At 36.4% G+C, this 27,735-nt stretch overlaps 1 protein-coding gene across 2 annotated transcripts; it reads right to left on the bottom strand.

Moving 5' to 3' along the window:
- On the bottom strand, positions 1–27,298 carry LOC129902856 (putative receptor-like protein kinase At3g47110). 2 transcript variants are annotated; one of them, XR_008770162.1, is made up of 4 exons: positions 24,519–27,298; positions 7,752–7,815; positions 6,949–7,075; positions 1–222 (listed from the first exon to the last, which is right to left on the bottom strand). XR_008770162.1 is itself a non-coding variant. In XM_055978292.1 (2 exons), the coding sequence occupies exons 1-2, from the start codon at positions 27,226–27,228 to the stop codon at positions 7,778–7,780; spliced, it is 2,748 nt and encodes a 915-aa protein (XP_055834267.1). In that variant the 5' UTR covers positions 27,229–27,298; the 3' UTR covers positions 7,547–7,777. The 2 variants fall into 2 exon arrangements, 1 of the variants encoding a protein (XP_055834267.1); XM_055978292.1 differs by lacking the exons at positions 1–222; positions 6,949–7,075 and having other exon boundaries at positions 7,547–7,815.
- Between the last annotated feature and the right edge of the window lie 437 nt (positions 27,299–27,735).

The following is a 27,735-nucleotide window of genomic DNA, read 5'->3' as shown; positions in this document are numbered from 1 at the left end:
CCATGAATTTAATACTAAAACTTGAAATAAACCTCTAATGCCTTGAATAAAAGAAATAAGTTTATTGGGACGTGGCCTCTAACTATCTCAAAGTCCAATGACTAAACAAAGAAAGTCTAACAAACTAAATCCATGGAGTCCCCAAATGAGGAGGACTCACCAACTTATGACTGGAAGTGCTGCAATCTTACTAGCCATGATTCTGGAAACGAGCACCGAAATCTACATCATAAAAAGATGCAGCACAGAGAAAAGTATATGATCGGTACATGAAATGTACTGAGTATGCAAGGTACATTAAACATAAATGTAACAAGGAACAATGGTCATCGAGGGTGAGATAAGGTATCATAAGTCTTATCATAATAAGAACAAAAAGGGCATTCTGAATTCAGTATATAAATATCATTTGAGAAATTATTTTCAAATACGTAAATATGAGTCTATTTGACAGTCATTGAGAAACACACACACATATATATGCACACACAGAGACACACACAAAAGATGACACGTCTGAAAATATACCATAAATTTAAGAATATTACATAAAAAGTGCATATACTGGGGAATTTCTTTTAATTGAGATACTCCATGTGAGCTCATGATGTCCAACCTATAATCCTAATTGGAAGGGTTTCCCTAAATCTTACCAGGATATAGAACCTATCTATATAATGTGGATCCACTAACTGAGCCTCAAATGGCTAAAGAAGTTAACCGACTAGCGGTGTACTTAAGTTCTACGGTGACACATAGTTATAGAACTTAGATTTTCTAGACTCATGTCCTCTCTGTGCTAAATAGTCCTTTCAAAATAACATACATATATACTGATGCTCATAAATATGGAAACTATATATCTATCTATTTGGATCAAGTGTGAGACCCTGCTTAAAGTTCATATCTCAAATAGCCTGTATTTGAAGAAAAATCCATGTCATGCTAATTTCATGCTTAAAAGTCTTAAAGGTTTAGGTAATCATAGAAACGGTGTTATACTCGTACAATAATTTAAAACTGAAGTGGAACAATGAAGAACATGAGTTAATGAGAGAAAATCATAATTTTATGAAAATCCTATCTTGACTTCTTACAATATTGTAAAATTGGTATAGAAATAACAATTTAGGCATGAGAGTGAAGGGAATACTCTCATTGAAGAACTTGATTAAATTCCCTGGAACCCTAGTTATTGACTTGCTTATGGTGGTTTCTGATTTTGAGGAAGTTAAGAGCGTAGAAGAATGTAAAAACTAAGTTCTAGGTGTGGTAAACCCTTTTTAGAATGTCAAAACGTCGTTGCTTAGGGCTAGGAGTTGTGGGAAAATACCAAAAGAATCCTGACTTAAAGATTGATTGACAGTTTGTACGAGGGTCATTTAGGGTCCATAGTTTGATTTACGGACTGTAGACCCCACTCATGAAACACAGGTCAAATTTGGAATTTCTGAAGTTTGATCTACGAGGAGACAAGACGATCTGTAGTTGGGTCTATGACTCATAATTGGGTTCGGGAAATCAAGCTTAAAGCCAATTCTCAGAAGTTCAATCTATGAGACAATCCATCATTCTATTTACGAACTGTAAATGAGATCCGTAAAATCAGGCCAAATATCAAATTTCAAGATTTTGATCTACTAGCCAACAGAACGACCCGTAGACGCATCCACGACAAATAAACTTGACTCGTAAACTCAGACCAACATTCAAATCTCTGAAGTATCATCCAAGGATCCCGTCTACGGTCCATAGTGCATTTATGACACGTAGATGGCACCCGTAAAAGCCCTGTTTCCAGACGACTTAAATAAATATTTCTGAGTTTCACATGGCCTGATATGGACCTAAGAATTTCTAAGGCTTTACAAAGTCAAATAAACAAAAAAAATATAGTAATAGAAAAATACAAATGAAAAGAATCATTGAAAGGGACTGATGTTTGATCAAGTTGTTTAGCTAGATTTATCTTAACCCAATATTATTTATACTAATGATTGATTCTTAGGTGAAATTTGACAAAATTTCAACAACTATTATTCTGAACTCAAAATTAGGGATGGTAATGGGGAAGGGTGGGGTGGGTTGAGCTCAACCCGCAAAGTTTTAAACTGCTCTGTCCCGTCCCGCCCCGCATAACAATTTTTTTTATTTTCAATCCGCCCGCCCTGTATAAACTTTTATGTTTTTTTTCTTTTTTAATTGAGTTTAATATGACAAAAAAAAATCATAATTTTTTTTATTTTTCTCTAATTAACATCTCAACAACTAATTAATTATTTTTAGTTAACATTTCAATAATTGTTTCGTAATCGCTAATTAACTCTAATTAATATTTGTCTAGTTTAATTTTTTTTTAAAAAAGTTAAAATTAAAGTCAAAGTTTAATATAAAAAGTTTATATCTTTGATTTTTATTAATTACAAAGATTTTATTTTCTTTGGGTTCCTATTTGATACCTTAAACCCGCAATCCACCCCGCCCCGCATTAATTTTGATAATAATTACTTCAACGCACCCCGCATCCTCCCCGTATCCACGCAGCCCCTCCCTGCCCCATTGTCATTTCTACTCAAAATTTGCAAAAAAGTAGTTCATTCGGTGCTAAAAAGCTTAAAGTTTAAACTTATCAAGTTGATATTATGAATCCACCTATATATAATTATCGATACAACACATAAAAGGAAAGAAAACCAAAAGTCCATCATTGAAATGTACGTTACCCAATTTGATATTTCCACAGATTGGATACAACAAATTTTAGTCCTCTGTCACGTCCTGAGAGGTTTCCCTTAATGTGGCCGGTACTCGGAGACCATTTTTGGCCCTAGGCGAACTACTTGGTCGGACCATTCATTCAATCACTCAGTGGAAGACTCAATTTAAGGGTAAAAGGACCCATGTGGGCAACTCAAGAACCATCCTCAACAAATAAATAATAGGGTTAAAATACTCAAAGTTTAATGTAACTTAATATCATAACTCAACGACAAGATTATGTTTAAAAATAGGCTCTAAAAAGAACCATTCTATTCCAACTCTGACTCTGTCTACGAAGCTTCTATAAACTATCAAGAAATTACTGAGATAAGTTGTTATATCCCGTATGTTTACACGTCAAATTATTTGCAAGCAAGTCGAAGGCAGTGTTATATTCCGTATTTTTTTTGCATCGGACTACTCGTGAGTTAATGGACATAAATTCAAGGGCTTTTAATTTTGAATTTTTATACTTGTGTATAAATTTCAATCAGTGTCGAAATATTAGTTGAGATTAGGGATTAATTAACCATGATTGGATTATAAGTGGGGATTTGAGATTAATTAAGATGAATTAAGCTATTAGTGGCTGAAAAGTGGTCCCTACTGCCACATGGCCAAATCTGATTGGCCCATGCTTTAGTAGGGGACAAGTAGGCTTATTGGGCAGCCACTTGGTCTCCTTGTTGATTAAAAATCTGCAGCACTTGGTCTCTTTGTTGACAAAAAAAAAACTGCAGCATTGTTCTCTCCAACTCTATAAAACTCTCCAAGAAGAAAGAGACTCTCATCTTCATCAAATGGAGATAGAGAGAAGTAACGAGAGAGAGCGAGAGCTACGGCCAGCTCCTCTATTTTCTTACACCATTAAATCTCTATAGTGTTCTACATATCCACCATTAAGTTTCAATTGGAGGAGAAACCATAAACATGCCATGAAACCTCTTGAAAGCTCACGGCCATGGCCATGGAAGCAGCTCCGAGTTTGGTGATTAAAGGTTAGTTATCTTCAACTATTCAAACAAATTAGAAGGTCTACAGTGACGTGCAGCATCCATTGGAGCAATCAAAAATATTCATCCTTTCAATCCTCAAATTTCAGCAAACTAAGGAGCTAAGTATCAAGGTAAGAAATGATCATTTTCTATACGTTTTAGGGTGCGTTTGGATGTTTTGTGAGTGTATAAACGTGAATTAGATGTATAAAATCATGTTTGTTGATGCTGAAATGTTGGTGAAACATTGAGGGTTGTTTGGTGTAGATGATGGTGAACTAATTGTGCTTAGTATTTTGATTGTTATTGCTATGGATTTTATAATGACAATGAAGGTATTTAGTGGTTAAAGTTGAAGCTAAAATTTGTGTGGATGCTGTAAGGATTTTAGTGATGATAATGTAGTTTACTTGCATATGAAAAGGGGGATATAATTTTCTTGTGGCTGTTGCTATGTCTCACAAACATTTGATAAAAAGTTAGTATGAAATATGGTGTAAAAATCGTATATGGTTTTCTTGGTGTGTCCATAAGTATTCGCAAGGTTTCGAGCATCCTTATGTTGTTAATTAAGGGTTGTTTTGATATGTTGTACGTTGGTTGGGTTGTTATAGGAATATTTCGATGAAAACGTTAAGACTATTGATCATTAAAGATAACTTAAAGATGTAGTAGTTGTATGTGGACTTGGATTGTCGTCGGATGTTATAGATGTGGGCTGCCTTAATTTAAAAATAATTTTATAATGAAGAGATTAACTTGTATTAAATGGAATGGAATTGGAAGTGAGAAAACTCCATGATTAGTGTTGGTATTGAAATGGATAGAATTGGAGTTGCTTGAATCAAATTGGGTTGATTGTCGTGGTTGCTATTATTGTTATAAATTATGTGTTAAAAGTGAAGGGATTGTATATGCTAATGTTAAATCTCTGTTTGGGCTGTGTTGGGGCTATTCTAAGCTAAAAATGGTGGATTAATTTCAATTAATATTGTGGTTGTTATTGTGGCTGATTATATAATGAAAATGAAAGAATTTGGTATGTCAAGTTGGAGTTGTAATTGTTTTACGGAAGAGTTGTACGTGTGGCTGCTTGTGTTGGCTTGAAGGATTGAGTGTATTTATGATTTTGCATTGTATGGTTAATTGTTGGGCTGTTATAAATCATCTCAATAAGGTAGGGTGGTTGCAACCTATTAGAAGTATTTTGATAGCATCGTAGTCGTCATGTTGATAATCAACGAAAGTGAAATGTTATGTAGACTGTTTGAAGTATTCTTGAATCTCATTTTGGCTTGTCTTAACATGGCATTTGAATGTGTGATTGTTGATGTTACTTGGTGGTTGTATGGATGATTTGGAGGCGAGAAGAGTGAGCAGTAAAGGGGAGGTGTTGTCCAATTTCTTTTAGAAATAACCTGCTAATGATAAAATACATTTTATGCCTCTCCATAACTTAACAACAGTGCTTAACGTCTTAATATAGGTTGAAACACTATGGGGTAGCATATACATGTTGTGTGTGGATAAACGTTAAAGGTTAAAGATGTCCCTCCTTTTTTTGGCATGTCTTGGATTTAGGTGATGAATGATATGAGCTTGAGGGTAATTCTATTCATAAATGCTGAGTGTAATTCACGATCCTTATTTACTTCTTGATGTTAAAACTCTTACAATAATTGAGCTATTGCCTCTCAAGTCTTCTATACGTCAGAAAGAAATCAGTATGTAAAGCTAACCTTTCTTTCTTTTGGCATGATCCATATGAAACAAACGGACGACGAAGGTATAAATTCCAAAAAAGCTCCTATTCTTAGAGACACTAGGATGGCTAAAATTCTTAATTCCCAGAACTTATATCATTATGTCTTGATACATGTGTATAATTTCAGTCGTCATATTTTAGTATAATTCATATTTTGATATAATTCATGTTTGGTATAATTCTTAATGACAATCGAAGGCTATTTAAGATGACTACTGTCTTGATTTTCAAATGATAGTTCATTTTGATTATTTTATTGAACTTCAAATGATGATTTAAATGCATATGGTTACTCTCTACTCTGATCATGCATACTATTTTCACATCTTTCACCGAGTTTCGGGTCGGGTATGTATTCGTGCACAACTTCACTATATTATTCACCGAGTCCCTTACTAGAGGGTCGGGTACGTGATATGATAATATGATGATATGATGATATGATTATGGCACCGAGTCCCATGATGGGATGGGTATGATATATGTGTACACAACTTTATTTACCGAGTCTCTTACTAGAGGGTCGGGTACGGTATATAATAATATGATAATATGATTATGGCACCGAGTTCCATAATGGGCGGGGTATGGTATATAATAATGATATGCATGATTTTATTTCATAAGGCATAGGTACAGTGATTTTGTTGATTATTATACTTGTCTGCTGAATCTCTATTTCAGATGTGATCTCTTTTATGATATTTTATACTTTATAAATTCAGTACATATGTCGTATTGACCCTCTCTCTTTAGGGGGATGCGTTTCATGCCCGTAGATACAGATACTCATTTCGTGGATCCACCAACTTAGGATTTCCACTAAACTATTTTGGAGTGTTCCATTGTCCCAGAGCCTAGACTTTTGGCATAGATCCTTCTGATGTATATATTTGTTTATCTAGGGGTACGGCGGGTCCCTGTCCCATCATATGCTACTATTGATATTCTTAGAGGTCTGTAGACATGTATGGGTTGTATCTAGATGTTATCCAGTTGTACTAGTATGACTTATGTTTGGAACGTTCTCATTCGTAGTGGCAACCTTCTCGGCTTGTATATATATATATATATATATATATATATATATATATATATAGTTGGGATGTTCCCTCAAGTTATGACAGCCTTTTTCAGTTTACGTACTATGTTATCTTTTGATGATTGTGACTCCTCAAGAGATAGGTGATTTTGGTTTATATATATATATGTGCCAGTTTTGATACGACGTTCTGCCCGTATAAGTACCATATCATTTTTAGTTGCTGATGGATTATAGATAACAGATGTGTATACGAGTTTTTAGTTCGGGCACTAGTCACGGCCCACGGGGTTGGATCGTGACACAAGCTCACGGCTACCTCAAATAAAATAATCAAAACAAGAAATGAAATAAAAATAATTCCTCCAAAAGCAAGGAAGTCTCACCATTTGTCAGGAAAGGAATAGGTCTTCAACGGAGTGCATGTTGATGATCTCTAGCACCAATATCTGCATCATAAATGATGCAGACCAAATGTCGTCAGTACATAAAATGTACGAGTATGTCAAATATCTGGAAAAGAATACAATCAACAAGAATCAACCTCATGTAACTCAAATCAAAGGACTCACTCTAAAATGACTCAACTCAATAAGCATGCAAGTTTAAAAGTAATAATCAAAGCTTTAAAAATAGACTCAATGACATGCAACTCAATAAAATCAAACCATTTATTTTAGAGAGTTACTCTAACCGTCAACCATCACTTATGAGCTAGTGATGATACAATACTTTGTGATTTTTTTGCTACAGCCGTCCAATACCTTGCCAGGATAACAGACTATTAACCTCATTGGATCCACAATTAATCAAAGTCCATCATTTTAGGACTACAGAGGCATAGCCTCTATCCTATGCTGGCTACTGTCATGACCCGACCTTTGGCCTAGTCATAACACGGTGATCGAAATCCCAAAGGGTTCCAACCAAGCCTCTTGATATATCATAAAGCATACATAAGGTAAAATAAAGTGGAACATAGCATAAGTAAGAGTCTAACATAAAACATAAAAGAGGATATAATCTGACTACATAAACTCTACATGTTTGTCCAACAAATGCCTCTACTAATGAAAGTTGGCGGGGTCTAAGACATGTCCCTAGATCACCCTCAAATATGAACATAACAAAGTCTTTTCAAGTAAGAAGATAACAACTCATAACTAGTCCTCGATAGATGAGGACTCACCATAACTCCGCCGACAAGAAAGCTCACTAGCCACGTGTGGGAATATGATCCTCAACCTCAGTCCCTATATTATGAGATAATTTAGGCAACAAATTTGCATTAGTACCTTTGAATGTACTAAATATATGGGCATAAAATGCAATATAAATCAAAAGATGCAATAATGAAGGACATGCATAATAAAGAGGATCGGTAAAACCATCAGAACAAAAGGATGATAAAAGCATTTAAGGGACTTAGTTGAAAATTATAAAATAACATGATGAGCATATACATACGTGGGAGATAACTATAACCGATATTAAGACCATGTGAACTATAATATGGAATCTGATGATCCCCACATCGAGAAGGGGGGAGGCTACTTGCCAAGGTAGGCGTCGTCCAATTAATATCATCCTGTGCTATATGTGGATCAACTAGCTAGGCCTTAAGCCAACCTACAGTGGGAACGTAGTTTAAGGGACTAGAAGTTGCTACTAGGGCTTAGGTCGAGCCCCCACTTTAAGTTATCTCAGTGCTAAGTATATTAACCCGCGGAATACATATATCATCATCCTAGTAAATAATCATACTTGAATAAGTCATATCTCCTCATAGTCATACTTCATAACATGTTCATATGAATAGCTCATTTAGGATATCAAGTCACCCATAAAGGATCTTGAATCACCTTTCTCAATAGAGTCTTAAGTCACCTTCTAGGATCTTAAGTTACTCTTTTCTTAGAGTCTTAAGTCACCTTCAAATATATCAAGCCACTCCTTCCTTAAACTTGTTTGACACATCAATAAACGTTCTTGAATCCTTATTCATACTTTTTCATGAGTTATTCATAAACATTACTTGCATGAATATCATAATTTGATCATAATGGAAATCCATAATCATAATACATGCTTGGATATAGAGTAAGTCTCATATTCATAATTAATTTGGATGAAAATCATTAGAATACTTGAAATCATTAAACTTCTTAATCATACTTCATGTATATCCTTATTGAAAATAGCTTCATGTGTGGGCATTCATAATTCAACTTGAAATCATCATATTAACATGTAAACATACTTATAATGATTATTTGTAATGATTAAAAACGTAATTGAAATAGTCCAACACAATTCATCAAAATTGGAGTTTAAAAGTAATGAGATTTCATAAGATTTTTGAAGTAATCCTTGGACTACATGGGTGGAAGGGACCCATGGATGAATCCACAGATACCTTGATTGAAATCAACTCAAAATTGAATTGATCATACTCGACCCTCTTACTCATTTAGACTCAATAGAATATATATATATATATATATATATATATATATATATGTATATATATATATATGTATATATATATAATACCAGTTTAAATCACTCTCTTCATCAATGCCTGAAAGTCATCATTTTTATTCAAAAATATACATGTCAAAGTCATGATCATCAAATCAATTCAGGTTCGTATGAAAGTAGCCATGAACAACAATTACAATCAATTGAGAGATAGTAAACAATGATAATCTCAATGCATAATTATATATAACTAAATAGAAGAAGAATTAACTCATGAACTCAATGTATATAAGGACTCAAACTCAACACTAGACTCAATCTCGGCTGAATAAATATGTAGGGCACATGGAGGAACTTATTCCAACATTCGATTAAGCCCTACGTACCTGAAAATACAAGGAACGATCAAAACTCAAAGGTATTGCTTGAAAACCTTGAACCCTAGCTCTTCTCCTTCTCTCTAATCTCTTCTTTTAAAAGCTTTAAGTGTTAATGAGAGGGAAAACCCTTTTGGGTATGATAAGGAACTAATTTTTTATCCCTAAATGTGTAGGGTTCAGTTGGAAAAAGATGGAAAAAGACTAAAATACCCTTTAATAAAACTAGGTCGGGCACCCTCATGGAAGGCCACCACAGTCCATGAAGCTCATCATGGGCCGTGATGGTGGGGTTGAATTTTATTTAGGAAGGGTCGACTTCACGGAGGTCACCATAGCTCGTAAAGCTCATCACGATCTATGGTGCCTATCATGGTTGTATGCTCACTTAAGGGGGTCCTGGGGCCAAGTTCATGGACGGCATCATTATCCGTGAAACACACCATGGGCCGTGAAGCTCTTCTTGGACCCTTCCTTTTACTTTCCATGCTTCCTGTTGACCTATTCTAAAAAAGTCGAGGTATTTTAAATTTTTTGTTGACATGGAAAATGTCAGGGAAAACCTCTGAAATTATTTCAATCCAATACGGCCACCCTCCATGGGTCGTGAAGCCGAGTACCGCCTATAGTGGGTCTCGTGGTCCTTGCCTGGTGAAATTCTCATATCAATTTAGAGTTAGTTCAGGCTAGGGACTTCAGGGGTGTTACAATATTTCCTCCTTAGGATCATTCATCCTCATATGATGACTAATCTAGGAAATCACTCAAGGCATGAATGTAAATCAAGAACTCAGATACTCAAATACTAAAACATTCAAACAATCATATACTTGGACTCAAGAATACTTATCATATACTCAAACTCAGAATGAACATCAACTCAAAGATAAGAAAAAGGAACATTACCATCAATATCATTATTAGAAGGCACGAATAAAGAAGGGTATTTAACCTTCATATCCTCTTCATCTTCCCATGTAGCCTACTTAACACATTAGTTTCACCAAATAACTTTAACTGAAGCGACCTCTTTGGTTCTCAATTTATGAACTTGATGATCAAGAATTTGAACAGGAATCTCCTCATAAGTCAAAATCTCTTTCACCCCAATGTTTTTTGTAGGAACAATGAGTGAAGGATCTCCCAATCACTTCTTAATCATGGAGATATGGAAAAAAGGATGAAGATATCCTAATCACTTCTTAAGCATGGAGATATGAAACACTGAATGAACAACATCTAACTCAGGTGGAAGCTTTAACTCATAGGAAAAATTTCCAATCCTCTTTATAATCTGGTACGAACCAATATAACGCGGACTCAACTTCCCTTTCTTACCAAACCTCATAACTCCCTTTATGGGTAAAACTTTCAGATATACCCAATCATTTACCATAAACACCAAATCTCTTCTCCTAATATCAATATAGGACTTCTATTGACTTTGCGTAGTCTTCAGCCTTTGTTGAATGATCTTTACATTTTCCAAAGCTTGATGCACCAAGTATGGCCCTATCAACTTAGCTTTACCAACCTCAAATCTACCAATTGGCGACCTACACCTCCTCCCATAAATAGCCTCATATGGAGCTATCTGAATACTCGAATGGATATTGTTATTATATGCAAACTCAATAAGCAGGTCATCCCAATTCCCCTTGAAATCAATAACACAAGCCCTCAACATGTCCTCAAGAGTCTGGATAGAATGCATCTCTTGACCATCTCTCTGGGGTGGAAAGCGGTACTAAGATTTACCTTTGAACCCAAACCTTTTTGGAATGACTTCCAAAACTATGCAGTGAATTGGGTACCTCTATCCGAGATAATGGACAAGGGAACCTCATGTAATCTAGCTATCTCTCAAATATACAACCTCGAATAATCCTCTGCTGAGTCTGTAGTCTTAACAGGCAAAAATTGGGCTGATTTGGTCATAATATCCACTATCACCCAAATCGAATCATGCTACCTGTGAGATTGCAGTAAACTTGTGATGAAGTCCATGTTTATCATCCCCCACTTCCATTATGGAATCTCAATATTCTGATCCACCTTACAAGGCCTTTGATGCTCAACTTTGACTTGTTGGGAGTTCGAGAACTTATACGCAAACTCTTCTATATCTCTCTTCATTGCATTCCACCAATATACTTCTCTCAAGTCATAGTACATCATTATAGAGCCCGGATGTATTGAATATCTAGAGTTGTGTGCCTATGCCATAATCCTATCTCGAAGACCATCTATACTCAGAATGCATACTCTGCCATGGTACGTTAACACTCCATCTCCCCCTTTGGAAAGAGCCATGACTTTCTTCTTATGAACATCATCTTTCAGCTGAAGTAGGATGGAATCTTGCTCTTGCTTTTCCTTCACCTCAGCAACTAGAGATGATTCAGCCCCATTTTCAACAATAGCACCACCTTCACTAGAGTCAATAAGTTGAACTCCCAAACATGTAAGTCTATACACCTCTTTAACCAACTCCCTATTTCCTCCCTCCACATGGGTAGTGCTCTCCATAGATAATCTGCTAAGAGCATCCCCAACCATATTAGCTTTACCTGAGTGGTAGAGAATTCTCATGTCATAGTTCTTGAGCAACTCAAGCCATCTTCTCTACCTCAGGTTCAACTCCTTCTGACTAAATACATATTGTGATCTTTTGTAATTAGTAAACACATCAACATGCACCCTATAGAGATAGTGGTGCCAAATCTTGAGAGAAAATACTACGGCAAGGTTGTGAGTCGGGTAGTTTCTCTCATAAATCTTAAGTTTCCTAGAAGTATATGAAATAAACTTGCCCTTATATAACAATACACATCCCAATCCAACTCTATACGCGTCACAATAGATAACAAAACCATTTGTTCCCTCAAGTAAGGATAAAATTGGGGCAGTGGTCAACCTCGTTTTCAACTCTTGGAAACTCTTCTCACAAGCATCAGACCATTAAAATTTAGCCTTCTTCTGAGTCAGCTTAGTCCATGGAGATGATCTAGATGAAAACCACTCAACAAACCTTCGATAGTAGTAAGCCAAACCCAAGAAAATAATTATGTCAATCGGGAATATGGGTCTGGGCTAGTTTTATACAACCTCGATCTTTTGTGAATTAACTCATATAATTTCACCAGTTATAACATGGCCAAAGAATGCCACAAAAGTAATCCAAAACTTACAGTTCGAAAATTTTGCATCAAAAAATTTGCATACAACTCCCTATCCTTGAGATTCTTAAGCACAACTCTGACTTGATTGGCATGCTCCTCCTCAATTATGGAGTAGATCAATATATCATCGATAAACACAATCACAAACATGTCCAAATACTATTTGAAAACTCAATTCATCAAATGCATAAATATTGCAGGAGCGTTAGTCAAATTAAAGGACATAATAAGAAATTTTAAGTGACCATATCGTGTTCAGAAAGCTATCTTTGGAATGTCACACTCTCTCACTTTCAACTGATGATAGCCAGATCTGAGGTCTATCTTTGAGAAACAAGTGGCACCCTGAAGTTAGTCAAACAAGTCATCTATTCTTAATGGTGACATTGTTCAACTGACGATAATTAATACACATTCTAAGGGAACCATATTTCTTTCGTACGAATAGGACAAGAGCGCCCTAAGGTGAGACACTCAGCCTAATGAATCCCTGATCTAAGAGATCTTTCAAATGCTCTTTTAGTTCTTTCAACTCAATAAGAGCCATTCTATATGGAAAAATAGAGATAGGATGCATATTAGAAAGAACATCAATCCCAAAGTTGATCTATCTATTAGGAAGGACTCCAGACAAATCATCAGGGAAGACCTCGAGAAACTCATTGACAACAGGAACTAACTCAAGGGATGAAGTATCCACATTATCATCTCTACCTCGAACTATGTGGTAGATACAACCCTTGGATATTAACTTTCTGGCCCTAAGGTATGAAATAAACTTACCCTTAGGCACTGCTCGACTACCCTTCCACTCTATGACAGGTTCATTAGGAAATTAAAACTTACTAACTCTAGTTCTACAATCAACTGAGGCATAACAAGCATATAGCCAGTACACGCCAAGAATAACATCAAAATTAACCATGTACAACTCAACTAAGTCAATCATGGTATCTCTATGATAGATGGACACAAGACAAACTCTATAGACCCTCTCAGCTAGAATAGACTCACCAATAAGAGTAGAAATACTGAAGGGTTCAAGAAGACGCTTAGGAATAATCTCAAACTTATTAGCTACATAAGGGGTCATAAAAGAAAAGGTGGCACCCGAATCAAGCAAACTATAGACATCAAAAGAAAAGAATCAAAGCATACTAGTGACAACATCTAGCAAGTTCTCCTGATCCTGGTGGCTAGCCATAGCATATAGACGATTTGAAACCCCGCATGTACAAGTGGTACCTATCTGATTACCTCGACTTGGTGGTGCCATAGTATAAGATTGGGCTATGTCACCCTATATCAAACAATCTCTCTGAAAATGACCCATCATAGCATATTTATGGCACCCATTAGTACCGTCTCTGCATTCTCCCAAATGGATCTTACTACACTTTTCATAAGGCGGATTTCCTTTTGAACCTTGAACCACATTTCCATGCCAAAAATCAATTATGATGTCTTACACTCCTTCTTCACATGCTTGTGAAAACCAGAGACAAACTTCCTCATTTTAGATCTCATATATGGTACCATCTTCGAAGTATATCTAGACAGCTGAATAAAATTAAGACTATACTCATTCACATTCATCCCCTCTTTCTTTAGATTCATGAACTCTTCAACTTTAGCTTCCCTTAATTCTCTAGAAAAGAAGTGATCAAGGAATGTACCCTCAAACTCATCCCAAACAGTGGGCTTAGCATCATCTCCATGACTCTCCTCCCAATGGTTGTACCAAACATTCACCATATCCTTGAGCTGATAGGAAACCAGCTCAACTCTCTCAACCTTAGTAGCATGCATCGCCTTTAAAATCTTCCACATCTCATAAATAAAGTTATGTTCCTCAACCTTAGACCCTGTAAACACTGGCAGACTCATCCTTAGAAAATCTCTAATCCTTGTAGCGGCGGATGGCTCTTGAGAGCTAGAGCTGGAAGCTGGTGAACTTTGGCTACCATTCTAGGTTGTTAACACCTGAGTGAGCATGGCAATAGCTCCTATAAAATTTGCCTCTAAATTAGGAGCAGGCCGAGTAGTAGGCATTTGGGGATTCTTAGTAGTTCGGGGATGTCGACCCTTAGTTCTCACTCCAGAGGGTGGAGGCATCTCAGACTGCAGAACCTTGGTGCTGGAAGCGTTCCTCTGGCTAGCTGTACATTTAGGAGTCATGATCTGTAATGTTTAAATGCATGAATTAGAAAGAAACTTTTATAGAGTTAAACTCTATCGCACAAACTCAGAATATGAAGAAGTGAAACAATTCATAATATCATGTAGCCTCCTGATTATAAGTGTGGTGCATGACACATCTATAAGCAAGACTCTACTAGACACTACTTCATAGACACCCTAGGACTCTTGAACTCTATGCTTTGATACAAAGTTTTTTATACCATGAGAGGGTACTCTAGGCATGGCCGGCACTTAGAGACCATTATTGGGTCCAAGAAAACCACTTGGTCGGATCACTTCAATCACTCAGCGAAGTGTAACACCCTGAAAAATTTTAAGCTAAGATTTGAACCATTCTTTGAATGCATATAAGCCCAAACACGATGACTTATTAGTTGTGCATAGATTTTAAGATCCTTTTCTAGGTATTTGAAGTGTATTGGATGTGGTTTAGGGTCATAAGGAACCTCAAACAATAATTCAAGTTCAAAGCATTCCTATAAGCTATGTTTTTACATGAATTCATATAAGGGTCAACTTCAAATGACCATATCTATCATAACATAAAGATTTAGGTAGCCCGTGACTATCAAATTGAAGGTCTATGAGTCTTATTTCCAATACCACCAAGTTTGTATCAATTGAAGATTAGAGTATAGATTTATGCCCATTTTACTGGGCACTATCTTGCCGCACGCCCGAGGTACTTTCCGCACGCTAGCGCACCGAGGCAACAGCTACTTCTAAAATGTTTTCCGCTTGCTAGCATGGGCCTGAGGCTTTTTAATAACCCCCAAAGATGTAGTTCATTTTCCTAGTTAAAAATTTTACCCTACAAAGAAAGGTTTTCAAGAAACTAACTTCCTCCAAGGTAAGATTTGACCATGGAATTCCATAATTTCTTCATCTTAACACCAATTAATATCTTTTACCCATGGAAATAGGTTTTCAAGAAAATCCACCTCTAAGGTTCAAGAAACGGATTCTTGCCACCTCTTCTTCCAAAGATCTCACCTTTCTCAAGAATTAGGAGCGTATAAGGTATGTAAGGCTACCATAACGATGGAATAAGTTCATCCTCGTGCCCTACCTCTCTATACAATCAAGTAAAGTTTCAAGATTGGATTTTTAATTCCATAAATGTGAATTCTTGAGTTTTCATCTAAATTTATTTATGTGCTTGGATATAATCAATATATCTTGATAAGTTTTTTGAGTTGAGTTTTGTGATTTGGGATTCATTATTGCATTCATATGAACCCTATTTGAATTTTAAATTTATTATTTTATGAATTATTTGAGTAAAGAATGTGTAATTATTTTCATTATTTGATTGAAAATAGTTTAAGTATGAGTTGAATTTGAGAAGCCTTTCATTTATCATTTTGAAATTCAACCGAGTTTGAGAAGTCTTTTATGGGTCATTTTGAGCATGAGTTGAGAAGTCTCTTAAATTTTATTTTTAGGCATATACATTTAAACATCTATTTTGATTGAGTTAAGGAGTTAAATTATGTTTGTAAATGCATTCATTGAGTTGAGGTTGTATCTAATTTAAAGAGAAGAGATGAGTTGATAAGAGTTGAGTAAATTGATGTAAAGTCCAATAAGATTAGATGAAATGTATTTTGAGTATAGTACTCACTTAATGTATATGAGCATAATAAAGCATTTTGGGAGTAGTATTGAGCGCCGATTTAGTTAAGAGTAGAGGCAACTCAAACCTCATAAACTACGTGGCTAGAGTAGGATAGAGGCAAAGCCTCTCTTATCCCTAATAAGAGGACTTTTGATGTGGATCCAGAGATGTGACGTCCTTTACCCTGAAAAAGTATTGGACGGATATGGCAATGACATCACTTCATTATATCGTCACTAGCTCATACGTGATGATTTTCGGTTAGAGAAACTCTGCAAGAGTAAACATTATATTTTTATATACTAAATTACATTCACGTATACATAACTTTTCAAGCATTGTTTTACTTACATTGCATGTTTCATTGAGTTTAGTTATTTTCAAGGTTGAGCCTTTTGAGTTGAGTTGAGTTGAGTATCTTTGAGTAAGTTTCTTTTTAGCTATTTTACATACTCGTACATTTTATGTACTTGATGCCGCTTGGCCTGCATTATTTTATGATGCAGATACAGGTGATAGAGATCCTCAAACCTCCTTCAACTAAAATTCACACTTACTAAATTTTGCCAACAATTGCCTATCCTTCAACGTTTGAAGCATAACTCTCAAGTGATTTTTATGTTCTTCCTCATCCCGAGAGTAAATCAAAATATCATCAATGAAGACCACCACAAAAGTATCAAGGTAAGGTTTGAACACCCTATTAATCAGTCAATGCCGCTAGCCCATTCGTTAACCCAAAACTCATCACCATAAACTCGAAGTGTCCATACCTTATTTGGAAAGCCATTTTGGGAATTTCACACTACCTCACTCGTAGTTGGTGATAGCAAGAATGAAGGTCAATCTTGGTGAAGTGACTTGCCCCTTGCAATTGATCAAACACGTCATCTATTCTAGGGAGTGGGTACTTGTTCTTAATGGTCATCTTATTTAGTTTCCAGTAGTCTATGCACATTCGGAGCGACCCATCCTTCTTTCTCACAAATAACACGGGAGCATCCCATGGCAAAATACTTGGTCTTATAAACCCCTTTTCTAATAAGTCCTTTAATTATTTCTTCAACTCTTTAAATTTTGTCGGGGCCATCCGGTAAGGAGGAATAGAGATAGGTTGGATATCAGGGAGGAGATCGATACCAAAATCAACTTCCCTTTTGGGAGGGACTCTAAGAAGGTCATCGAGAAAAACATCGGGAAACTCAATGTCTATGGGAACCGATTCAAGAGGAGGATTTTCGGAGTTGACATCCCCTTACCCTCACAATATGGTAAATACAACCCTTAGAAATTATTTTTCGGACCTTAAGATAAGAAATGAACTTACCCTTTACCACCGAATCACAACCCTCCCATTCAATAACAGACTCATTTGAAAATTGGAACTTGACTCAATGAGTCCTACAATCTATGAAAGCATAAGATGTATGTAACCAATCCATCCTAAGAATGACATCGAAATCTACCATGTCAAGCTCAATGAGATCACAAGGAATAACCTTATGCAAGATAGACACAGGACAACCCCTATAAACCTTTCTAGCAATAACTGACTCACCAAAGAGGGTAGATAACAAATAGGGCTCTAATAACATTTCGGGTGACACATCAAACCTATTAGCAAGGAATGGACTAACAAACGATAAATTTTCACTCGGATGTAATAGTTCATACACATCAAAAGTAAAGACCATTAACATACCAGTAATGACATTGGGTGCGTCCTCAACCTCTCGTCTCCCATGCAAGGCGTAAAATCGGTTGGTGCGTTGGACATCTTCTTGGGATTTTTAACCATGAGCAATTTGGCTTTGAGGCCTACCACCACCATCTCTACAATCCCTAGCATGGTGGCCCAGCTTTCCACACTTAAATCATGTATTGGAGCTGGCTAAGCATTCCCCTTTGTGAGTCCTTCCATACTTCTTGCAAGAAGGGAAAGTTTGAGCAACAACATTCTCTCTTGGAACCATTGGTTTAGAACCCTTTTCCTTGTTGAACCTTGGAGGAGGAGTATAGGTGAAACCTTGTCCCATAAAATGTTGCCCACCTTGGCTTTTTCCATTGTTACTATAACCGAACATTTGAGGGTTAAACCCTCCACTATCCACTCTAGCCTTTTTGAACCCCCTTGATCTCTCCCTCAGCTTCTCTTCTTCAATTTGTTCTGCGTAAGTCATTAACTGAGAGATGTCCATCTCCTTGAACAACATGTCCATTTTGCACTCCTTGGACACTAAGCTTGAGACACCACAAATAAATTTTCTCATCCTAGCTCTTAGGTCGGAGACTGTGAAGGGAGCATACTTTGACAACTTAGAGAATTTGAGAGCATACTCCCTTGATGTAGGTTGATGAACTCTTGGATTTTGACCTCCCTTAGCTCCAATGGTAAGAAGCGGTATAGAAAGGAACCTTCGAACTCTTCCCATCCTATCGGCCCTATTTCTTGATCCCTCTCAACAACCCATTATTCGTACCACACTCGAGCCACAACTGTTGAACGTACTGTTGTGTATTCTTAAGAAGCTATAGAGAAAGAGGTGGTTAGGTTTTATCAGGGCTTGCTTGGACAGGCTACTTCTTGTTTGCCAACTATGGACACTAACATCATGAAGAGAGGTGGCATGCTTAGTAGAGATCAACCAATTCAGTTAGCAGCTCCAGTCACAAGAAGGGAAGTGGTATTAGCTTTACAAAGTATTAGTGACCAAAAAGCTCTAGGGAAAGATGGTCTGAATATTATGTTCTTTAAAAGAGCATGGTCAGTAATAGGAGAGGAGATTACACATATTGTGCTGAATTTCTTTGAAACTGGGGAGATGTACCAACCAATTAACTGTACTGCAATAACTCTAATACCTAAGGTGGAGAATCCAACTAAAGTAAGTGAGTTTAGGTTAATATCATGTTTTTCAACAATATACAAAGTTATATCCAAAGTAATCACTGTTAGGTTGAAGTTAGTTATGGACAGTTTGGTGGATTCAAATCAGTCAGCTTTTGTACCAGGTAGAGCTTTGAGTGATAATGTGATACTGACCCATGAAATTTTAAAAGGATATGGAAGACAAAGAATCTCTAAAAGATATATGGTCAAGGTAGACATGAAAAAAGCTTATGATTCACTAGAATGGACAACCCTGAAGCAAGTAATAGTGTAACTAAAAATGCCCAGCAAAGTCATAAAATGGATAATGCAGTGTGTCACAATAATTACTTACTCAATTCTGGTGAATGGACACAATATAGTACCATTTAGAGCAAGAAGAGGAATAAGGTAAGGTGACCCAATGTCCCCTTATTTTCTTGTATTAGTCATGGACTACTTGGCAAGAAACTTAAAAAGTTCGCAGACAAATTCTGATATCCACTATCATTCTAGATGCAAAAGCAGAAGAAAGTACAACTGAGCTTTGTTGATGATTTATTGATGTTCTGTAGATGAGATGTTAAGTCAGTGAAAAGTTTATATTAGTGTTTTCAGGTACTCACTAAGGCATCAGGACTGGTTTCTAATCAAGAGAAGAGCAGTGTCTACTTTGGAGGAGTTAACCACCAGATACAGGAAGAGATCTTAGAGGAGCTTCAATTTGTGAGGGGTGAACTCCCATTTAGATACTTAGGAGTGCCTCTAAGTACCAAGAGGGTGTCCATAGTGCAATGAAAACTACTCCTGAAAAAAAATGCTAGGGAGGATCTCTAGTTGGACTACTAAGTTTCTCTCATATGCAGGGAGAGCTCAACAAATTGTAACACCCCAAATATTTTTGCCAAGACTCAAACCATTCTTCATATGTGTGTAGACTCGAACTAAATGACTTGTAATTTTATATATGAGTTAGGATAAATTCCTAAGTATTTTAAGGGTATTAGATGTGATTTAGGGTCATAAGAGATCCCTAAACCCAAGCCAAATCCAGAGAATTTCTATCGGTTAAGTTTCCTAATGAGTTCGTATAAGGGTCAACTTAAAATGACCATATATCCTAGAATATAACGAATTGGTATCCCATTACCTATCAAATTAAAGGTATTTGAGTCTTCTTTCCAACTCCACCAAGATTGAATTTTTTGGAGTTTAGAGTAAAACGTTATGATTATTTTACTGAAGCATGTCTCGACAAGACAATTCGGCGAGCTCACCAGCTAATTTGGCGACTAGCCGAATAGTTTGGCAAACCAAGAACTAGCTCATCGAATAGTGCCCGAAATCCTTCAGAAACTGTTGGATTGGGCGAGCTAAAGCACCATTTGGTGACTCGCCGAATAGGTCACCGAGGAGACCTCCAGCTCGTCGAAATTGCCGATGGGATTTATTAAAAGGTGATTTTTCTCAATCTTTCAACCTAATAATATTCTTATGCGTAGAGATACTCTCAAAATCCTAAATTCTCCTTCTCCCAAAGATCAAAAACTTTAAGAAAGGGATTTCTCCAATATTGGGAGATCTAAAGACTCCAAGTTCAAGATCTCCTTCACAAAACCATAGATTGGTTTCTCAACTTCAAGCTACAAGGTTCCAAACCCAATACTTTTATCCACTAACTCCTAAGATTCAGGTATGTAAGGCTAACACAACATTGGACTGAGTTCGTTCACGTGCCTCTTCATCTTTATTGATTCAAGTTGAGTAGAGTTGGAGTTTTTGAGTTCCTTGAATTGAATTCTTGAGTTATCTATTATCTTTTGGGTTCCTTGTACATATTTAAAATATGTATTGATGTTGTTCATGGGTTGAGAATTTGATTTGGATGCATGTTCATGTCTTCATACACATGAACCCTAATTGAAAATTATATTTAATTTTGAGCATTGATTGTAATAAGAGTTTGAGTTTTCTCATAAGTTGATTTTTTCATTATTTTGAACATGGATATCTTGAGCATAAATGATGGTTTTGAGACAATATTTTAATGAGTTGTGATTGATTTTCAAAAATATATTTCTTAAAAAACTTGATGATTTGAGCTTGAGTTGAGCCCGAGTTGAATTCAAAGAGTCTTTAAGAATTTTAACCATTTTGATCGTCATTTTGCTATGCACTATTTTGAGTCGAAATTGCATGTTTTAAAAATATTTAAAAGAGTTGAGTATTTAATCTCAATGAGTGGATTTGATTGAGTTGATTTGAAAGGGCATAATGATTAAGATGAGATTGAGTTTCGATGGGAGTCCAATGAGACTAGTCAAAAGTTTTGATTGAATTAATTTGTTTAGGTTGCATGATCATTTTGAGTTTTGAGACTAGTATCGGGCATTGAATTGAGCGACAGTAAAACTCAATAACTACGTAGCCAGCGTAGGAGAGGATTGGACTGTTAAAGTCGAATGTTTCCCTATTTTATTGTCTTGAAAAGATAGGACTTGATTGATTGGTGGATCCAGATTGGTAGATTTATCCTTTACCTTGGCAAGTATTGGACGGACGTGGAAACGATGTCGGTTTGTTGTGCATCACCTACTTATAGGTGGTGGGATTGTTATCGGTTAAGAGAGACTCCCAGATTGTGCATGAAAGTATATGACATGTTTTTAACAAGTTGCATATTACTAAGTTCTTCTTGAAGCATTGTTATATTTTATACTTGCATATCATATTGAGTTGGGTGAGTTTCATTCTATCCTGAGTACCTTTGATGTATTGTTATTTCATTCTGCCATATTACATACTTGTACATTCCACGTACTAACGTCCATTTGGTCCTGCATCATTTTACGATGCAGGGACAGGTGTTAGAGATCATCAACATGCGCTTCATTAAAGATCTATTTCTTTCCTGATAGTGGTGAGACCTCCTTGCCTTAGGAGGGATCATATTGATTCTTTCCATTGATTATGAGTAGTTTTTTGAGGTAGCCATGAACTTGTCATTGACACCATTTAGGTAGTAGAGATAGAGGCTTCATAGACTAGATAGTGATGTATTTATTTTGATGTCTTTAACTCTTGATTAGTTTTCTTTCAAACTATGTTTTTGATTAGAATGATGGAGATTGATGATTGAGTTAGCCCACTAAGATTTGTTTTTCTCTTAAACTAAGTCTTCCTCTGAATCAATGAATGTGTGATCAGGTCAAGTGGTTCGCTTGGGAGCCAGCAATGGCTTCTGAGTGCCGGCCACGCCTAGGGTACCCTCTCGGGGCGTGACACTAATTAAGAGTGTACTATATGCAATCCAAATGTTGTGGTCCCAAATATTTGCACTACCCAAGAAAATTGTTCAGACATCGAAGCAATGCGCAGGAGATTCTTGCGGACAGGTAACATGGAAACCTTAAGGAAGGCTCTAATAGCATGGGATAAGTTATGCTGCCGTAAAGTAAGTGGAGGCATGAACGTCCTTTACATACACACATGGAACAAAGCTGCTATTGAGAAGTTGCTGTGGAACCTTTGCAAGAAAAAAGACAAGCTATGGGTAGCTTGGATTCATAATTACTATGGGAGGAATGGTATATGGAACATACAAGTGAAACAAGTTTCTTGGATATTCCAAAGAATTCTAAAGGTTGCTCATTATCTCCAAGAGGCTGGATATAATGAGGCAGAGTTACAAAGCATGAACAAGTACTCCATAGGGAAAGTATACTTGCAGATGAGGGGTACAAAAGAGAGGGTGCAGTGGAGATCGTTGGTTTGGACAAACATGGGAGCCTTGGAGTAACTGGTAAAGTTGCTGCCATGTGACCAGGAGGTCACGGGTTCAAGCCTTGGAAACAGCTTCTGGCAGAAATGCAAGGTAAGGCTGCGTACAATAGACCCTTGTGGTCAGGCCCTTCCCCGGACCCTGCGCATAGCGGGAGCCTTAGTGCACCGGGCTGCCCTTCTTTTTTTTTATCTAGCAGTGAATGGCAGACTTGCGACTAAAGACAAATTGGCTAAATGGGGTGTCACATACCCTCCCTTGTGCAGTTTATGTCAGCAGATGGATGAAGATATGGATCACTTATTCTTTCAATGTGTGCATACTGCAGAGATGTGGAACCAGTTGCTGAAATGGCAAGGAGTAAATAGAAATTCATTGAGTTGGACAGAGGAGGCACAATGGGCTATTAAAACTATCAAGGGCAAGAGTAGTACATCACTTTTGTATAGTGTATCACTTATGGATGGAGCGTAACAACATGATCTTTAAGCAGAAGCAACAATCTACTAGTGCATTAATTAGGCATATCATCCAGGAAACACATGGGCGAGGAAGACACTATCCTAGACTAGCTACAAAACTACAGAGTTTAAATATGTATGCATAGAATAGGTGGCTGAGTTGGTGACTAAGTTTACCAAGGATAGAGCTTTACGTTCATGCCTGCTATTTTTTTTTCTGATTTGTACTGCTTACTTGGTAAATAAAAAGTTTTACTTACCAAAAAAAACATAAAGAATTTTAATCAGGCAATTAGTTAGGAAATTTTGTACCAAACATACAATTACTCGAATTTAACTTTTTCCTATGATATATTGTAACAAGAAGCCTTTCTTGAATTCTCTTTAGTTGAACTAGAGAAAGTTATTATAGATAATTAATATACTTAATTACAAAGGCAATGTTTCGAGTAACATTTGGTCCAAACTTTTGTTAACCACAATAAATTTAATTAAAGAAGTTCTTTATTTATCTGATTTGATTGCGTCTAAACCAATTAAAAGAGGAACTTCTAACATATAGAAGTTCATACAACAACAACATACCCATGGAAATTCCACAAAGTAGGGTTTGGGGAGGGTAGACCATACACAAACCTTATAACACATAGAAGTTCATAACATTATGAATATAAAATAACACATCTAAAATATTTGGTTTTATTATATGTAGAATGAGTTTGATTGAATGTCTCTTATTCAATCTAATGTTTCTCAAACTCAATTTGTTCCACATGACATGTTTAAGACTACAAGATTAAATGATATTTTGGCACATTCTACGTATCTTTAGTTTAATTAAGACTACAAGATTTAAAAGTTTTTTTATTTTTCTTAAACTCTGTGTCAATTCAAAACCAGACAAATAAATTGAAACAGATGTTAGGACCACTGACAAGGGAAATAGACATTATGCAAGAGAAATCAATATGGAATAATGACATACCTGGTGGGATATAACCTATAGAACCGTTTAGTGCAATAGAAGTTTGTTTGTTCCATGATGATTTAAAGAGAAATTTTGCCAGTCCAAAGTCACCAACATGGGCAGTCATCTCTTCATCGAGGAGTATGTTGCTCGGTTTTAAATCGCAGTGAACAATTGGTACTTGGCAATTGTTGTGGAGATAATCAAGTGCTGAAGCAACATCTATTGCGATGTTTAGTCTTTGGATTATATTGAGGTATTGCTCATCACCTTTCGAGTGCAGCCAGTCATCTAAGCTTCCATTTTCCATGAACTCAAAGACTATGCATTTGAAATCATTACCTTGGTAATCCATGCTTGAACAAACAGCTATTATCTTGAGGAGATTACGATGCCTTATGCTTTTCAAAGCTCTGCATTCATCCGAAAAGCTTTTCAAAGCACCTCTTTGTTGTAGGTTCAATACTTTCACTGCCATAGCTTTATCAAAAACCTGAAACTGTCCTTTGTAAACAGAACCAAAACTTCCTGTACCGATCAGATTATCCTCAGAAAATCCAATGGTTGACTTAAATATATCTTGGTAAGTTATTTTTGCTGCCAAAATTGGATCATTAGACAAAGTTGGTTTGTCATCATCAAAATGTTCAGACTGCCTTTCTCTTGAGGACCGTCCAGTGAGATCTCTCTTTCTCGAGTTCCTAATTACTATATAACAAGCTACAAAAGAACATAATAGTAAAAATGAAAATGTAACAGAAAGAATAATTGCTACTACTTTTTTCCTTGAACTAATGTGTTTCTTTGATGATGCATCTTTTTGTTTAGGACATGTAGGAAAATTGTAGTTTGGAGGACCTCCACATAGTTCATGATTCCCCGAGATTAAGACGGCGCTTGCATTTGCAAAGAACCCTTCAGTTGGTACTTCGCCTTCAAGTTTGTTGAATGAAAGATCAAGCTTCCTAAGATATGGAAGTTTCACAAGAAACTGTGGTATTCCTCCTGAGATGTTATTGTGTGACAAATCCATTTCTTCTAAACCTCTTAAACCTTGCAAGGATTCAGGAATTTCTCCACGAAACAGGTTATTATTCGCTGTGAAGCGCTCTAAGCTGACACAGCTACTTAGGGTGCTTGGAATTTCACCTGATAATTTGTTGTGTGAAATATCCATTTCCTTGAGATTTATCAACTTTCCAATTTCAGCTGGCAAGGAACCGGTCAAAGAATTGTTCGATAAGGCTAAAGCAATTGAAAGAGAAAAAAGACCTGCAAGCTCCTTTGGTATGGAACCAACAAGGTTATTTCCTGTGAGGTTTAGCACTGATAAACGGGTGCACTGCCCGAGCTCCGGAGGTATGTTTCCTTCTAACTCATTGTCCTCAATGTTTAAAGTAGACAGAGATGTTAAGTTACCAATAGAAGATGGAATCCTTCCAGACAACTTGTTTCCATTCAACATCAGTCCTTGCAGGCGTCGAAGCTTACCTAAAGACTCAGGAACACTGCCTCTCAAGTTGTTATTAGCCAGTGATAGAAGGGTCAAATTAACAAGGTTTTCTAGTCCAGTAGGAAGAGAACCAACTATTATATTATAACCGACACAAAATATTGCTAGACTTGTGGAAAGGTTACCGATTGTTTTAGGCAATTCGCCTCCCAAAAAATTGTTCTCGAAGCTAAGAACTTGCAAAATTGTGCAGTTAACTATGAAATCAAGAAACCTCAAGTCTTCACTTGTGTTTCTTCCAAGACTATTGATCTCAAAGTTCAACCTGTACAACATTTGCAATTGTCCTAAACTCGTAGGGACATTTCCGGTGAGCTTATTTTGAGACAAATCAAGCACACCAAGCTTTGAAGCATTTGATAATGAAACAGGAATTGGTCCCGTGAAGTCGTTCACAGCACCAGCAAACACCTCAAGATTTGGAAGAGTAAGGCCTATATCTGATGGAAGCTCTCCATACAACAAGTTTTGAGTAACAGAGAAATAGTAAACAGAGGATATATTGAAAACAGATTGAGGAATTGTACCATTCAACTGATTTCCATAAACTTGGAAGATTTGCAAGTTTGACAAACGACCAATATCTCGAGGTATTGGTCCTTGTAGATTGTTAATTGCAAGGGAAAGACCTCGAAGAGATGAAAAGTTTCCTATCCATGATGGAATACCTCCTGTGAGATTGTTGCTTCCAAGGCCTAAATAATTCAACTTTGAAAGTGAACTGAGCTGATCAGGTAATACTTTCCCAAATAGACTATTATATTCTAGAGCAAGTGATTTAAGTTCTTTACAGTAACTCAAATTAGCAGGAATGGTTCCAGTAAAAGAATTCCAAGTGAGATTGAGATGTTGCAGCTGCAACAGGTTGCCAATTTCCATAGGAACTTCACCATGGAAGCTATTATTCCTAAGATTTATCGCTGTTAGGAACGTGAGGTTCCCAATAGAAGGCGGTATGGATCCAACGAGCTTTAGTGATCTCAAGTCAAGAATTATGACTCTTTCAAAGAAGGGGTTACATGTTATGCCTGTCCAATTGCAGTAATGGAGAGAATTGTTCCAAGAAGACATGACTTGGAATGGATCATCAGTGATTCTACTTTCAAAGTCTAGTAAAGCTTGTTCATCAAAACATGACACTGTCATAGACATAACAAGAATTGAGCAACGGATGTATGATACTAACCACTTGAAATTCATAAAAGATTGTTCCATTTTGTTTGGGAGTACACAACAAGACTATTTCCTGTTTTTGTTTTGAATATAATAGGTAAGGGTAAGGTGAGATTTTCCCTTTGTTTGAATTCTTGTTTGAGTAGTAAATAACAGGTACCTCGTAAAATTAGTCGTGGATACGATAATTATAAAACAAAAAATGCATGCATTTATTTTTCTAGTGTTTTTTAGAAGAATTTTTAAAATCAATTATGCTAGAGTACAAATTTTCTCAATCTTTTTAAATACTGATTTTTTGTTTCCTTTAGTAGGGGTGTGGGTAAATTTTTTATTTACCACTGTTCTAAAAAAATATCAAGTTTGAGATGATATTTTGCGGTAGGCATTTATTAGCTAGTGCAAGTATATTTCCTATTTGATGGGGGCTTGCATTTATTGGCATACAAAATTTACACTTCTCGGTTCTCAATTTCAGAATGATAAAGTCATGGGTGGTTAGATACCCTTTTCAAAGGATAAGATATATCGTTTTCACCATTAAATGCA

The sequence above is a fragment of the Solanum dulcamara genome, chromosome 1 (genome assembly GCF_947179165.1).
Source record: "Solanum dulcamara chromosome 1, daSolDulc1.2, whole genome shotgun sequence".
In the NCBI taxonomy this organism is placed as follows: Eukaryota; Viridiplantae; Streptophyta; class Magnoliopsida; order Solanales; family Solanaceae; genus Solanum; species Solanum dulcamara.
Note: the sequence above shows the minus strand (reverse complement) of the source record. Positions and strands in the feature narration are given on the sequence as shown.

Bases quoted from the DNA above. Each gene is read 5' to 3' on its own strand.
- LOC129902856 (XM_055978292.1), bottom strand. From the start codon at position 27,228: ATGGAACAATCTTTTATGAATTTCAAGTGGTTAGTATCATACATCCGT. The intron at 7,816-24,518 runs GTATGTCATTAT...CTCATAATATAG, and splicing joins TATAGGTTATATCCCACCAG to GGACTGAGGTTGAGGATCAT.